Raw genomic sequence first — 17,012 nt, forward strand, 5'->3', positions numbered from 1 at the left:
CTCCCACATTCTGCCCTCTGTAAACTTCAGGTCATCCAAAACTCTGCTGTCCATGTCCTAACTCGCACCGAGCCCTGCTCACCAGCACCCCCCCCCCTGTGCTCACTGACCGACATTGGCTCCCGGTTAAGCAATGCCACAATTTTTTAATTCTCATCCTTATTTTCAAACCCCTCCAAGGCCCTCGCACCTCCCTATCTCTGTAATCTCCTTTAGCCCCACAACCCTCTGAGATGTCTGCGCTCCTCCAATTCTGGCCTCTTGAGCATCCCCGATTATAAACCATCGGTGGCTGTGCCTTCTGTTGCCTGGGCCCCAAGCTCTGGAACTCCCTCCCTAAACCTCTCCACCTGTATCTCCTCCTTCAAGTTGCTCCCTAAAACCTCCCTCTTTGACCGAGCTTTTGGTCACCTGCCCTAATATTTCCTCGTGTGGCTCGGTGTCGTCATTTCTTTGATAATCGCTGCTGTGAAGCACCTTGGGACGTTCCACTTCGTTAAAGGCGCTATATGAATTCAAGGTCCTGTTGTTGAACTTTACCCACACAAGGTGTCCCAGAAACACAGGCATCCCGGATTTCCCTCAATCCAGTCTCGACGTCGAGCTCGGAATTGCGAGAGCAAGTCACGCACGGATTAGCAGCATTCCTGTCCAGAATAATTCCTATTACAGTCGACCCTATTCCGTTGCAGGAATATTCCAGCTGCTGTTCGGGGCTCAGCTGTGGGCTGATGTTTACTGGGCCTCACGGAGAGCAGGAGACACTCTCGCTGCAAGGACAAGATGGGGGAGTTCTAATGAGGCTAAAGTACATAAGCCATCGAACATTCCTTAATTAGCGAGATTCTGTGACAAATCCAAAGCTTGTCAGGTTAATTGATGGCGTGCCAAAGCCCCTGGCCCCAGAGGCTCCATTCATCAAGAACCCAGCAACCCTTTCTTCCATCTGTATTGTTCAGACTGACCTGAATTGCTTCATTAGAATGTGAGCAGCTCTCACTCAAACACAGATCTGTGTTAATCATTTCTCGGCTTAGAAGGGAAAGAGATAGCAGATATCTGAGCAACATGGGCCCTTAAAACTTTGTTCGAACCCTGTTCTTTCACCTCGTGGACCTTGGTTTAGCTGGGGTGTTGGGGAGACAGGGGAGTTGGAAGGGGGTTATAGAGAAATGGACATTAGGCTAGGACCAGCATCCAGAGCTATCAACATTAGAAAACAATAACTTGCATTTATATAGCGCCTTTAACATAGTAAAACGTCCCAAGGTGTGTCACATGAGCATTATAAAACAAAATTTGACACCGAGTCACTTAAGGAGATATTAGGGCTGGTGACCAAAAGCTTGGTCAAAGAGGTAGGTTTTAAGGAGCATCTTAAAGGAGGAGAGAGGGACGGAGAGGTTTAGGGAGGGAGTTCCAGAGCTTAGGGCCCAGGCAGCTGAAGGCACGGCCGCCGATGGTGTAAATCAGAGATGTGTAAGAGACCAGAATTTGAGAGCACAGAGGTCTCGGGGGGAGGGGAGGGGAGGGGTTTGCGGGACTGCAGGAGGTTATAGAGATAGGGAGGGGCGAGGCCATGGAGGGATTTGAACACAAGGTGCCAGAGATTGGGGTGTTTCAAGTCATATACCTGACACACCCATAAACGTGTTAAACATGGGATACAGACTACAGTCCAATGGCATTAATATATTCTCAAAAAATGCTGGAAATCTCAGCAGGTCGGGCAGCATCTGTGGAGAGAGAAACAGAGTTAAAGTTTCAGGTCGATGACACTTCGACAAAACGGTTCTGACGAAAGATCACTGACCCTGAAAGGTTAACTCTGTTCCTCTTTCCACAGATGCTGCCCGACCTGCTGAGATTTCCAGCATTCTCTCTTCGTATTTCAGATTCCAGCATCCGCATTATTTTGCTTTTGTATTAATATATTTTCTCCTCCTTTCTCTCTTTCTCTTTCCCTCTCTTCCTTTTGTCTGTTTTCATTTTTATTGTTTTTCTTTCTCTCTTGAGGTCGTGTTTAATTTTAATTGAGGATTTGCTGTGAATCCTAAAATAATCTCCCTCGTTCAATAAATCTGGCACGAGCGTCACTTGCAAGGAAAGCATTTATTGCGCATCACTAATTGCCCTTGAGAAGATGGTGGTGAGCCACCTTCTTAAACTGCTGCAGTGCATGTGGTGAAGGTGCTCCCATAATGCTATTAGGGAGGAAGTTCCAAGATTTTGACTCAGCGACGATGAAGCAATATGTGTGTGACTTGGAGAGGAACTTGGAGGTGATGGTGGTCCCATGTTTTTGCCTCTCTTGTCTTTCTAGGTGGTAGAGACCACTGATTTCGGAGGTGTTGCTGAAGAAGCCTTGGCGAGTTGCTGCAGTGCATGTTGTAGATGGTATACACTGTAGCAATGATGTGCCGGTGGTGGAGAGAGTGAATATTTAAGGTGGTGAATGGGGTGCTAATCAAGTGGGCTGCTTTGTCCTGGATGGTATTGAGCTTCTTGGTGTGTACAGGGCCTTGGTGAGGCCTCTTCTGGAATACTGTGTTCAGTTTTGGTCTTCTAATCTGAGGAAGGACGTTCTTGCTATTGAGGGAGTGCAGCGAAGGTTCACCAGACTGATTCTCGGGATGGCAGGACTGACATTTGAGGAGAGACTGGATTGACTGGGCCTGTATTCACTGGAGTTTAGGTGAATGAGAAGGGATCTCATAGAAACATATAAAATTCTGATGGGATTGGACAGGTTAGAGGCAGGAAGAATGTTCCCGATACTGGGTAAGTCCAGAACCAGGGATCACAGTCTAAGGATAAGGAGTAAGCCATTTAGGACCGAGATGAGGAGAAACTTCTTCACTCAGAGATTTGTTAACCTGTGGAATTCTCTACCGCAGAAAGTTGTTGAGGCCAGTTCATTAGATATATTCAAAAGGGAGTTAGATATGGCCCTTACGGCTAAAGGGATCAAGGGATATGGAGAGAAAGCAGGAAAGGGGTACTGAGATGAATGATCAACCATGATCTTATTGAATGGTGGTGCAGGCTCGAAGGGCCGAATGGCCTACTCCTGCACCTATTTTCTATGTTCCTATGTTCCCCCCCCCCCCCTCCCGGCACCAGGAATTAACATCACAGTCGGGACAAGCGTGCAATTGCAATCGGCGGGAAGTAGCACAGGGGAACACGTCCTGACCCGTGAATCGTCCGCCAAATGTGGGAGGGCTGGTTGGCCGCGAGAGTGGTTATTTCCCTCTGTCGGTAAGTCCCCCAGACACACAGACGTGAGATAATTTAGGTGGAGTGTGGGTCACAACTCCAGCCTGGAGAGAGTTGTGTCAAACCTACAGCTTACGGTGCAGGCTCCATGAAGTATCATTTCTCTCGGCTGCCCGTGTCCTAACTCGCACCGAGTCCCGCTCACCCATCACCCCTGTGCTCGCTGACCCGTGTCCTAACTCGCACCGAGTCCCGCTCACCCATCACACCTGTGCTCGCTGACCCGTGTCCTAACTCGCACCGAGTCCCGCTCACCCATCACCCCCTGTGCTCGCTGACCCGTGTCCTAACTCGCACCGAGTCCCGCTCACCCATCACCCCCTGTGCTCGCTGACCCGTGTCCTAACTCGCACCGAGTCCCGCTCACCCATCACCCCTGTGCTCGCTGACCCGTGTCCTAACTCGCACCGAGTCCCGCTCACCCATCACCCTTGTGCTCGCTGACCCGTGTCCTAACTCGCACCGAGTCCCGTTCACCCATCACCCCCTGTGCTCGCTGACCCGTGTCCTAACTCGCACCGAGTCCCGCTCACCCATCACCCCTGTGCTCGCTGACCCGTGTCCTAACTCGCACCGAGTCCCGCTCACCCATCACCCCCTGTGCTCGCTGACCCGTGTCCTAACTCGCACCGAGTCCCGCTCACCCATCACCCTTGTGCTCGCTGACCCGTGTCCTAACTCGCACCGAGTCCCGCTCACCCATCACCCCTGTGCTCGCTGACCCGTGTCCTAACTCGCACCGAGTCCCGCTCACCCATCACCCCCTGTGCTCGCTGACCGGTGTCCTAACTCGCACCGAGTCCCGCTCACCCATCACCCCCTGTGTTCGCCGACCCGTGTCCTAACACGCACCGAGTCCCGCTCACCCATCACCCCCTGTGCTCGCCGACCCGTGTCCTAACTCGCACCGAGTCCCGCTCACCCATCACCCCTGTGCTCGCTGACCCGTGTCCTAACTCGCACCGAGTCCCGCTCACCCAGCATCCCCTGTGCTCGCTGACCCGTGTCCTACCTCGCACCAAGTCCCGCTCACTCATCACCCCCTGTGCTCGCTGACCTGCATTGGCTCCCGGTTAAGCAACGCCTCAATCTCAAAATTCTTATCCTTATTTTCAAATCCCTCCATGGCCCTCACCCCTCCCTATCTCTAATCTTTTCCAGCTCCACAACCCCCCGAGATGTCTGCGCTCCTCTAATTCTGCCCTCTTGAGCAACCCTGATTGTAATCACTCCACCATCGGTGGCCGTGCCTTCTGTTGTCTGGGCCCCAAGCTCTGGAACTCCTTCCCTAAACCTCTCCGCCTCTCTACCTCTCTTTCCTCCTTCAAGACGCTCCTTAAAACCTACCTCTTTGACCAAGCTTTGGTCACCTGCGCTAATTTCTCCTTATGTGGCTCAGTGTCAAACTTGTTGTCTCATAATACTCCTGTGAAGCGCCTTGGGATGTTTCACTACGTTAAAGGTGCTATATAAATACAAGTTGTTGTTGGTTAATTTATAAATATGACCGGGCTGTATTTCTACCGAGTTCACACAGGCCAACATAGCAAACAAGCAAAATCTCAAGTCTCAAGAAACTCAACATGACCCGGAATATCGTTGAGTATATTCAAGGCTGAGATCAATAGATTTTTTGAATCTAGGGGGAATCTTACACATAAGAACACATTATGTTCTTATGTGTAAACAAATAATTACATCGAAAGTGCATTGGGACTGTAGCTTAAGTCGTGGGTAATAAAAGAAAGAGCTTGCATTTATATAGCTCCTTTCACGACATCCCAAAGCGCTTTATAGCCAATTACGTACGTTTGAACTGTTATAATGTAGGAAACGCGGCAGCCAATTGAGCACAGCAAGATCCCACACCAGCCGATCAGAGCATCTGTTTCTAGTGATGTTGGTTAAAGTATAACCATTGGCCAAAGGACACTGGGGAGAACTCCCCTGCACTTCTTTGAATAATGCTGTGGGATCTTTTAGATCCAGGGCAGATGGGGCACCAGTGTAACATCTCCTCTGAAGGACGGCACCTCCGACAGTGAGGGGCTCCCTCAGCACCGCCCCTCCGACAGTGCAGCGCTCCCTCAGTACCGCCCCTCCGACAGTGCGGCGCTCCCTCAGTACTGCCCCTCCGACAGTTCGGCGCTCCCTCAGTACTGTCCCTCTGACAGTGCAACGCTCCCTCAGTGCTGCCCCTCCGACAGTGCGGCCTTCCCTCAATACTGCCCCTCCAATAGTGCAGCCCTCCCTCAGTACTGTCCCTCCGACAGTGCAGCGCTCCCTCAGTACTGTCCCTCCGACAGTGCGGCCTTCCCTCAGTACTGCCCCTCCGACAGTGCGACGCTCCCTCAGTACTGCCTCTCCGACAGTGCAACCCTCCCTCAGTACTGCCCCTCCGACAGTGCGACGCTCCCTCAGTACTGCTCCTCCGACAGTGCAGCCCTCCCTCAGTACTGCACTAGGAGTGTCAGCCTAGATCATGGGCTCAAATGTCTGGAGTGGGACTTGAACCCACAACCTACTAACTCAGGAGCAAGAGTGCTACTCTCTGAGCCATGGCTGCGTAGATAGGCTAGGGTTGTTTCTTTGGAGCAGAGATGGCTGAGGGAAGATTTAATTGGTGTGTATGAAATTATGAGGGACCTGGATAGAGTGGATAGGAAGGACCTATTTCTCTTAGCAGAGGGGTCAACAACCAGGGGGCACAGATTTAAAGTAATTGGTAGAAGGTTTAGAGGAATTTGAGGGTGGTGGGGGTCTGGAACTCACGGCCTGAAAGGGTGGAGAGGCAGAAACCCTCACCACATTTAAAAAGTACTTGGACGTGCACCTGAAGTGCGTAACCTACAGGGCTACGGACCAAGAGCTGGAAAGTGGGATTAGGCTGGGTAGCTCTTTGTCGGCCGGCACGGACACGATGGGCCGAATGGCCTCCTTCCGTGCTGTAAATTTCTATGATTCTATGACACCACGCAACATTCCAACATTCGATTGTCTGCTGTGGATGAAAATGCGTCAGTTCCAGAAGACACTAAATCTGAAGCCTGATACAAAGGTTCAAAGCACAGAGATTTAGGGGAAGAAATTGGCCTAGTTTGTGCCTCCTGTTCGTGCCTGCAGGGGGCGGTAATGGGGAGCTACGGGATCACCGAATGGGCGCAATGCAATGCCCGACACTGTCGAACGTCCCTGGTGCTTTTACGTTGGCGCTAACACTGACCGCCTCGCTCTGTAGCACCCCGTAGATCGTGACGTCATCTGGTGCATAGCTCCCTGTTACCGCCTAGGATGCGATATTCGCTCCCGCTCCCTGCAGGCATTAACAGCGGCAGCTGCCAGAGGCATGGTCACCTCAGCCGGCCGCGCGGGGAACGCTAATTAAAGGCTGTGGTCGTCAGATAGGGCAAAAGTCTATTTATCTCCCTAGTCTGCTGCCTCCTGATTCCCTTTGCCCCCACGATTGCTCAGCCCTGCGCACTCTCTCTCAGCGCTCGGGGCGGCTCTCCACACAGCACAGGTCCCGTGGCCCAACACAGACAGCAGGCAACTCACCCCGGCACTGGCCACTTTAAGGGAAGGAAGGAGTCTGTACAGACAGCAGCGCTGCATGAAATATTGCTCAGCGCTCTGCCAATACCGCCCCTTCACTCCCTCTCGCGCTCTCAGGGACGTAGCAGGGCTTGATTTCACACTCCAACAGTGCAGCAGAAGTTCCCGTCAGCAGCAAACCTTTTTTGCCCGCCGATACTTTTGCGCTCCCTGAAATGTTATCACTCCAAACGTGGCGCCACACAATTTCTAGTCTTTATTTTTTCTCCCTCTCTCTTTCTCTCTTTTTCTCTCTCTCTCTTTTTTGACACTTTCTCTCTCTTTAACTCTCTCTCTCTTTCACTCTTTCAATCTTTCTTTTTTCTCTCTCTTTCTCTCTTTCTTTCTCCACCATACAAGGATAGAGTAGAGCATCCTGCCTCATATTTTGACCCAATGCTCCGTTCCTTCAATGAGGAGGTGCACCAAGAACCTGTGGCTTCACCCAGGTGCTTTCCCCAGCAGTGGACAAAACTCATTCACAGGAGGGTCTGGGTCATGCCCCGCGTCACGCCCCACGTCGACTGCTTCATACCCAGTCACTTGGAGGTTGGAGTGTGGAAGGGATATGTTATTGAATATTTCAGGTGATGAGAGTTCCCAGATCACAGTGCTGGATCAAGAATCATGACCCTTACCTCACTTAAGGATTCTCATCTGATCTTGAATCATGCCGTGAAGCATGGGCAGTGGGCACAGGCACATTCAGCCAGCCGCTTAGCAGCACTATTACATTTCAGTGAGTCCAACTATAGAGACTCGAGCACCTAATCTCGGCTTTCACTCCGGTGCAGTACTGAGGGAGCGCCGCACTGTGGGAGGGGCAGTACTGAGGGGGCGCCGCACTGTCGGAGGGACAGTTCTGAGGGAGCCCCGCATTGTGGGAGGGGCAGTACTGAGGGAGCCCCGCACTGTCGGAGGGGCAGTTCTGAGGGAGCCCCGCACTGTGGGAGGGGCAGTACTGAGGGAGCCCCGCACTGTCGGAGGGGCAGTACTGAGGGAGCCCCGCACTGTCGGAGGGGCAGTACTGAGGGAGCGCCGCACTGTCGGAGGGGCAGTACTGAGGGAGCGCCGCACTGTCGGAGGGGCAGTACTGAGGGAGTGCCGCACTGTCGGAGAGGCAGTACTGAGGGAGCACTGCACTGTCAGGGGTGTCATCTTTCGGACGAGACGTTAAACCGAGGCCCTCGTCTGCGCTCTCGTGTGGATGTAAAATATCCCATGGCACTATTTCGAAGAAGAGCAGGCGAGTTCTCTCCAGTGTCCTGGGCCGATGTTAATCCCTCAACTAATATTACTAAAAAAAATGAATTAGCTGGTCATTATCACATTGCTGTTTGTGGGAAAATGCTGTGCGCAACTTGGCTGCTGGGTTTTCTACATTACATAAGAAATAGGAGCAGGAGTTGGCCATTCGGCCCCTCGAGCCTGCTCTGCCATTCAATAAGATCATGGCTGATCTACAACAGTGACTACACTTCAAAAAGTACTTCAACGGCGGTAAAGCACTTTGGGCCGTCCTGCAGTTGTGAAAGGCGCTATATAAATGCAAGCCTTCATTTTTATTCCAATCCCATGAGCCCTAAGCTTGTGTGATAACCTCTTGCATGGTACCTTATCGAATGCCTTCTGCAAATCCAAATATATTATATTCTCTGTCGAGCAGAGCAAATTTCAATGTTTGGGAAACTTCAAAATCCATTCCTCAATAAAGCTGCATCTCTGCCTCGCAATACTCACCGTGACCCCTTGCGCGGGAGCACTTGCAGTACTAGCCCAACACACAGGTGGTCCTTCATTGGGGACTCCACAAGAGGAATTGTCTCTTGAACCCACTGGGAGAGATAAAGCAGTAATACTATTCCAGTGTGATAAATATCTGAGACTACTCATTTCAGAGTGGTGCAAGAGCCTGGATAAGTATCAGAGAGACATTGCATTAACTATTTGTCCCACAAACGGTGGGACTGGAACGGGGACCATTCTTCTCGGCCTTCAAACGTCAGCGCAGAAGCTGGGCTGTGTTATTCTCTGCGGTAACATCGCGTTCCATCTGAGAGTTAGTCGTAGGAACGTCGGAACAGGAGGAGGCTGTTCAGCCCCTCGAGCCTGTTTCACAGGAACAGGAGGAGACCCATTCAGCCCCTCGAGCCTGTTTCACAGGAACAGGAGGAGGCCCATTCAGCCCCTCGAGCCTGTTACACAGGAACAGGAGGAGGCCCATTCAGCCCCTCGAGCCTGTTACACAGGAACAGGAGGAGGCCCATTCAGCCCCTTGAGCCTGTTACATAGGAATAGGAGGAGGCCCATTCAGCCCCTCGAGCCTGTTACACAGGAACAGGAGGAGGCCCATTCAGCCCCTTGAGCCTGTTACACAGGAACAGGAGGAGGCCCATTCAGCCCCTCGAGCCTGTTCCTCCAGTCAATCAGATCACGGCTGATCTGTGACCTAACTCCATATACCCGCCTTGGTTCCGTAACCCTTTATGCTCTCGCCTAACAAAAATCTATCAATCTCATTTTTGAAATTTTCAATTGACCCCCCCACCCAGCCACAACAGTTTTTTGGGGGAGAGAGTTCCAGATTCCCACTGCCCTTTGTGTGAAGAAGTGCTCCCTGACATCACCCCTGAACGGCCTGGCTCTGATTTTAAGGTGATGCCCCCTTGTTCTGGACTCCCCCCACCAGAGGGAATAGTTTCTCTCGATCTCCCCATCAACTCCTTAACTTAAACACCTCGATCAGCTCACACTCGAGGGAATATCAGCCCAGTCTGTGCAGCCTGTCCTCATAACTTAACCCTTTCAGCCCCGGGTACTATTCTGGTGATTGAGTCGTTGGCCTGGAGTGTGCCGTCGGGGTTTCGGCGAACTTTCTCCGAAACAGGCTGCACCCACACCCCTCCACCGCCGCCACCCCCCACAGAGCTGGCAATCTGTGTGATCACCCAAATCATGGGAACCGACGAAAACGTGGGCTCTAATGCAGTGCGTACGCTGTCCTCCCTAAACGTTTGCCCCAAAGAGATTGGGGGTAATTGGGGTTTTGACAGCGTATTGACTGCTAAAGAAATGCTGCGCTCCCCGATGCAGAGTCAGCAGCGGTCCCTCCCCTGTTCCCCCGCCAGCGCTACGCAGCGCGCTGGTAAATTCCCGCAGTTAGCGTCCCAGTCCCGCCCCCAGGAGGAAGTGCAGCCCACGACATTGTGTCCACTTCCTCTTGGGGGACCATGACCCCAGTCCCGCCTCGCGACTATTACCCCCCCCCCCCCCCGTGGTGAGTCACAGCCCCGATGTTTAGGGGGGAATGGGGGGAAGTAAGTGTTCCAACCCCAACTTTCCCCATTGCTAGAGAAACAATGACGCTGCCTCTAGTGGCTCGGGTGGGTGACTGCGCTAGTCAGACCCGATCAGCCCCAGATTCTATCCCTGGTCTGCAGCGAGTTAGCTGATCTGTGAGGGGACATCGGTACTGGTACCACAACTGGCCTCAGCACCCTCTGGGCTGGGGAGGACCTCAATCAGCCAGGGACCCACACCCCGCCCCCCCCCCCCCCCCGACTGTTAACCATAGTCCCGCTCACCCATCACCCCCTGTGCTCACTGACCTACATTGGCACCCGGTCCGGCAACGCTTCGATTTCAAAATTCTCATCCTTGTTTTCAAATCCCTCTTTGGTCTCGCCCCCTCCCTATCTCTGTCATCCCCCCCCCCCCCCGAGATGTCTGCGTTCCTCCAACACTGCCCTCTTGAGCATCCCTGATTATTTTCTGCTCCACCATCGGTGGCCGTGCCTTCAGCTGCCTGGGCTCCAAGCTCTGGAATTCCCTCCCTGAACCTCTCCGCCTCTCTCTCTGCACCTTTAAGACGCCCCTTAAAACCTACAGCAAGCTTTTGGTCATCTGCCCCGATATCTCTTTATGTGCACTCAGGGCCAACTAAAGTTCAAATGAAGTTCAGCGTTTCCTGAGCGAGGTTTGAGTTTGTAATGAGCGACGTGTGTGAGCAGCGGTGGGAATCAGTGAGAATCTGCTCACTCACTTTCGACCCGTTACACAGCTTAGTGTCAAAGTTTGTTCGATTGCACTCCTCGGGACGTCTTACTACGTTAAAGGCGCTATATAAATACAAGTCATTTCTGCGGTCTGGAGGAGTCTGTGTTCCATGTATATGTTCAGTGTGTGACGTTGCAGCCCCTCTTCCATTATTTGAAGGGGCTGCTCCTCAATTTCTGGTTGCACTTCAGTCCCACACTCCTGATCTTTGGGCACCTGGTGTGAAGGGGAGTGGGCCGGTCGGAGGGCCTCCTCATAGGGCTGCTCCTGGGCCTGGCCGAGGGGGTCATCAGCCGGTCCAGGCAGCGGGCGGTCGAGGGGGTCGTTCAGCCCGACTGCCTGCCTCTCTTCCGCGGTTACATCCGGTCCAGGGTGTCCCTGGAGATGGAGCACGCGGTGCCCACCGGTACGCTCGCGGCCTTCCGCGAGAGGTGGGCGCCAGAGGGACTGGAGTGCATCATCACCCCCGGCAACCAAATTTTAATTTGACCGTTTATGGTTCACAAAGTTTTATTTGTTCATTTGTCAGTTCCAGTGCCCCTCGGTTTTACAGTTTTATTTAAAATAGTTCCAAATGCAAGTTATCGTTGGGGGAGGAGGGGATGAGGCAGCCCTGCAGACGAGCAATAGGCCACTGGGCAGGGTCTGAGTGCGGGGGGGGAGTGCCTCGGGGGTGGGGGGGGGGGAGGGGGTCCACTGCACCTCAGCAAGAGCAGCACCTCTGGGTGCGCAGGCGAGATGCCGGGCTGGGTGAAACACGCAATTGTGTCAGTGAGCAGATTCTCACCGATTCCCACCGCGCTCACACACGTCGCTCATTAGAGCCTCAAACCTCGCTCAGGAAACGTTGAGCTTGATTTGAACTTTAGTTGACCCTGGGTGAACATCAGTCTGACAAAAGCTTCTTCATACCCACCCGTCTCCCAACAATGAAACAGCAATTTCCTCGTCCGTTCCTGTCCCAGTTTGCCAAAGTGTAGTTACCTCCACAGCGAGGAGCTGACCCTTTTACAGATGTTTGGAAGCTGCTTTTATATTTTTATCTAACCCCGTGCTGTACCTGCCCTGGGAGTGTTTGATGGGACAGTGTAGAGGGAGCTTTACTCTGTATCTAACCCATGCTGTACCTGCCCTGGGAGTGTTTGATGGGGACAGTGTAGAGGGAGCTTTACTCTGTATCTAACCCATGCTGTACCTGCCCTGGGAGTGTTTGATGGGACAGTGTAGAGGGAGCTTTACTCTGTATCTAACCAGGGCTGTACCTGCCCTGGGAGTGTTTGATGCTGATTCCTGGAACAAAAATCAAAGCATAGTGTTAAGTCTTTAATACACTTATGAATGACTCCACGAGGTCTAGTATTGTACTTGAGCTGTTGTGATCTTAGTCCCATTTATTGTAACCCCAGAGTGAGGCACAAGCATGGTGGGCAACCTTTTATACTGGGCCCTGCAGGTGACCCTCAGGTCTCCCACCGCAGTGCCCTCTGGTGGCACACCTTATATGACTATACAGTAAGTATACACGGTCTACATACATGACATCACTTTCCCCCAAGTCTTTAATGCAAATTGACTCGTACATTGACGGTGACTTGGGCTTTGCTCTTCCTGGTTGACCATTGGAGGGTCGCTTCTAGCTTGGGTGGGTGGGTAGTGAGATTTGTTGCCAGTGGAGGTCCCCGTGGTTTCTGGTTGTGAGTCCATGACTACTCCATTCTCCCCCCCACACAGAGATCATGCTAATGGCCCGTTACATGCAAGTTGTATTCAAGTTCATCACATGGATTTTACATTTACATCTTGGTACATTTGTTGGGTGGATTACAGTTGCGTTTCTTTTCGGGTGGTACATTTACATGATCAGTCCAGGTATATCAGTACAGGTAGACAAGGACAGTCTAGTTCCAGCACGGCCGGATGAGATCCGGGTCGTCTGATGGCGGCGCAGCGCCCCATGCTAGTGGGTCTGTGGGCGAGGTGAGCTCATTTTGCTCGAGTTACCGGAGCTCAGGGCTCTTGCCGTTACTCCTAGTCTCGGGCAGGCCCAAAGATAGCTGATGTGTCTGTGACCTCCCTGTCCTTTTCGTTTGCACAGTGTCGCAGCTGCTTCCTGGGAAGCGGTCTGAGCGAGTGAGTGTTTTGTCTAAGCGACAGTGGGGCTGCCTCGTCTTGTCTAGCAGTTCACAGAGGACTGCTGACTCACTTTCCTTGAGGGCACCGTTGTGAGCATTCTCCAGTTTGGGATCCTGGCTGGTCCAGGTCCCGTTTGGAGGAGCCGTTGCGGGTGACCCTTCACTCTTGGGCACTGCCGTGGTGGCAAGTGGGTTTGTGGGCTGCGCCTTTTCCACCCGGGTGGTGGGCGACGGTAGCCGACTGCGAGCATAGGCGCAGGTTACTGTTTCTGGCCCGTGGCGGTTCAGCCATCGGGTGCCTGCAATGTTAAACCGATCTGAAGCAGGGTATCCCTCTGCTCTCCGGGGATCGTTTACTCTGCGGCTTGTCTACTTCTATCAGCTGTGGGGACACTTTATGATACATCGTTCTGGTCCCGGGGATGCAGGCTACAGCATTGGGTAGCCCGCTGGACCTGTATATGACCGTTTGGTGTTCGCCCGCTACATTGGCTGATTGCAATTTGCACCTGACATCGCTCAACAACATTTTGCTCGTTACAGCTGAACTTTTACATTGGTTACCAATTACAAGCAGTTCATTCAAAAATGGCGGGTTGCTGGCCTCCTTTAAAATGGCCTTACTGCTTTTACCCCAATCATCTTCCTTGCGTGGAACCACGTGTCGTTGCTCCATTAGCGCTGCACCTCGTGGTTTGAACGCCATCTTTTCCCTGTCCATGATGTCGACTGCCACGATCTTCTTTCCCAGGGATTCTGTCACTGAAGCTGGGAAGACGCCCTCGGATCCAATCTTCCTCCCCAGGAGTCCTACCACTGAAACCGGGAAGGTGCATTCAGGTCATCTCGGCCGAATCATCGCCACGCAGTCGTGATGAGCGGTCTGTGCCTCGGGGGCTGCATGGATCTGCTCTCCGGTGCCTAGTGCAACCGAAGGTGGGGGCTTGCTCTGCCTCTGAGCCCGGGGGACGTCGATCGCTGGAGGGATGACGTCTTCCCAGTTCCAATGAACCTTTCCCATCCACCTTCTTCCAAGTAGCGTTCGTCCATCACCTGAAACAATCCACAATGGTAAATTGTGCACCGCGCCATCATGGGATACACTTACATCCACACCACCAACAACTGATATCAGTTCCTTGGTGTAGGTGCGCAGCTTTGCCTGAACCGGGACCAGCTTGGGTCGTTCAGCTTGATCGTTCCATAGCCTCTCAAAGGCTTCCTGGCTCATTACTGACTGACTCGCCCACGTGTCCATTTCCATGAAGACTGGAACGCCATTTATCTCGACTTCCATTATCACTGGAGGACAATCTGTGGTGCAGGTATATACTCCGTACACTTCATCCTGGGACTGAGTTGCCTCTCTAGCCATCTCCTCGTAAACCGCGCTGGATCCACAGCCATCTGCTGACTCCTCTTCCACATGGTGAGTCACAGCTCGTCTGCACATTCTCTGGAGCTGGCCCTTTGTGCTGCAGCCTTTGCAAACACAGTCTCTGAACCGACACTGATGAGCCCTGTGATTACCTCCGCAATGCCAGCATGGTGCTACTCGACTTACGTTTGCACCCCTCGGCGGACTCTGAATTAAAGGCCTCGGGGGCCTGTACTCTCAGCGTACTTCGCGATTTCCTGGTCCTCGGGGCAGCAGTGTGTATTAAATCAATGCCTGGCCGTGAGGATGCTCTCTTTTGGTTTGAGTTAGTCCCGAATTAGCACTTTCAGTTCCCCGTATGACTTGGTCGTTATTTTTTCCAGTGCAAGCAAGTCCCTGACGAGGCCATAGGCCGTGGGCCCACAACTGGTCAACAGGACAGCTCTGCGCTTATCTGCCAGCGTGGCCGGATCATTACCTACCAAGTCGTTTGCTACGAAATATTGGTCGAGCCGCTCTGTAAAGACTTCCCAATCTTCACCCTCTGAGAACTTTTCAATGCACCAACGTTAGTCATTTTTGCGTGAAAGTTCGTAATCTTGTCACCAGTTGTTATGCTTTAATACTCTTATGAATGACTCCACGAGATCTAGTATTGTACTTGAGCTGTTAACTCCAGAGTGAGGCACAAGCATGGTGGGCAGCCTTTTATACTGGGCCCTGCACACCTATGCAGGTGACCCTCAGGTCTCCCACCGCAGTGCCCTCTGGTGGCACACCTTATGTGACTATACAGTTAGTATACATGGTCTACATACATGACACATAGATTGATTGGACATTTATCTCAGTGCTGTTTGTGGCACCTTGCTGTTGCATTATTCATCGTAACCAGCCACTGCTCTTCAATGTACGTGAAATGGCGGCACACTCTCAGTACCGCACTGGGAGTGTCGGCCTTGACTTCTGTGCCCACGTTCTGGAGTGGGACTTGAACCCACAAGCATGCTGTCCACTGAGCCACGTCTCAGGCACAGGAACAGGCCTGGGGGCTGCCCTGGGCTGTGCAATACCAGTATATCAGACCCACGGCAAGTGGGAAATTGCGCATCGATGTTTGCAGCAGTTGTATAATTCCACCAACACTGGATCTCCAGACTCCTTCCCGCTGAGCCAGCTCTGTCAGAACATCGGCAATGAGGAACCCGGTCACTCACCACAACGCTATGGGATCTTGCTGTGTGCAATTGGTTGTTGCGTAGCGACAGAATGTACGTCAAGGTGATTCATAAAGAAGAGAGAAAGAAAGACTTGCATTTATATAGCGCCTTTCACGACCTCAAGACATCCCAAAGCGCTTTACAGTCAATGAAGTACTTTTGAAGAGAACTCACTGTTGTAATGTGGGTTCACCAGACTGATTCCTGGGATGGGAGGATTGTCCTATGAGGAGCGATTGAGTAGACTAGGCCGATATTCTCTGGAGTTTAGAAGAATGAGAGGTGATCTCATTGAAACATACAAAATTCTTACAGGGCTTGACAGGGTAGATGTTTCCCCTGGGCTGGGGAGTCTAGAACCAGGGGTCACAGTCTCAGAATACGGGGTCGGCCATTTAGGACTGAGATGAGGAGAAACTTCTTCACTCAGAGGGCGGTGAATCTTTGGAATTCTCTGCCCCAGAGGGCTGTGGATGCTCAGTTGTTGAGTATGTTCAAGACAGAGATCGATAGATTTTTGGATATTAAGGGAATCGAGGGATATAGAGATCGGGCAGGAAAGTGGAGTTGAGGTCGAAGATCAGCCATGATCTCATTGAATGGCAGAGCGGGCTCGAGGGGCCGAATGGCCTATTCTCGCTCTTATGTCTTATCTTTTTAAGAAATGCAGCAGCCAATTTGTTTTAATGGTTTTGATACAAGGTTAACTATTGGCCAGGACACCGGGGATAACTCCCCTGCTCTTCTTCGAAATAGTGCTATGGGATCTTTTACGTCCACCATGTGGCCATGGGATGTTTTACAAGAGCAGACAGGGCCTCGGTTTAACGCCTCATCCGAAAGACGGCAGCTCTGACAGTGCAGCACTCCCTTAGTACTGCACTGGAGTGTCAGCCTAGATCTTTGTGCTCAAGTCTCTGGAGTGGGACTTGAACCCACAACCTTCTGACTCAGAGACGAGAGTGCGATCTACTGAGCCACAGATGGCACATTCATTGTAGATGGAGCATGCTGGAGCCAAGGCGGGTCAATGGAGCCATCATGATCCAATTGAATGGCGGAGCAGGCTCGAGGGGCTGAGTGGCCTCCTCCTGTTCCTGTGGGACATAGGGTCTGTATTAACGCCAGTCTCTCTCTCGTGCTCTGGATGAGATCTGTAATGTAAATGAATCAGACCCCGATCAGCGGGAGCTGGGACTTATTGCGCAAACGTGAATCGGGGAGATGCAGACACTGAGAAACCTGTTCTGTTTTGGTTTTAAAAGTTTAATCAGTTAAAATTAAGGAAAAGTAATTCTCTGCATAAATACCGCCCACCTTTAACAAGGACACAGTGAGATGTGCAGGTCCACACAG

At 52.1% G+C, this 17,012-nt stretch overlaps 1 protein-coding gene across 2 annotated transcripts in view; it reads right to left on the bottom strand.

Annotated features, from left to right (window-relative positions):
- The window catches only part of LOC139233915 (sorting nexin-11-like), a 368,480-nt gene that overhangs the window by 186,383 nt on the left and 165,085 nt on the right, over window positions 1-17,012 (bottom strand). The window contains exon 9 of one of the 2 annotated variants that reach the window (XM_070864576.1): window positions 13,723-14,111. The exons of the other annotated variant lie outside the window; for it this stretch is intronic. Within the exon in view, the coding sequence (XP_070720677.1) occupies window positions 14,108-14,111 (4 nt within the window). The 3' untranslated portion in view covers window positions 13,723-14,107. Of the gene's footprint in view, window positions 1-13,722; window positions 14,112-17,012 lie in introns of those variants that run through there. 2 annotated transcript variants of the gene reach the window in all.

The sequence above is a fragment of the Pristiophorus japonicus genome, chromosome 21, assembly GCF_044704955.1.
Source record: "Pristiophorus japonicus isolate sPriJap1 chromosome 21, sPriJap1.hap1, whole genome shotgun sequence".
Taxonomy (NCBI): domain Eukaryota; kingdom Metazoa; phylum Chordata; class Chondrichthyes; family Pristiophoridae; genus Pristiophorus; species Pristiophorus japonicus.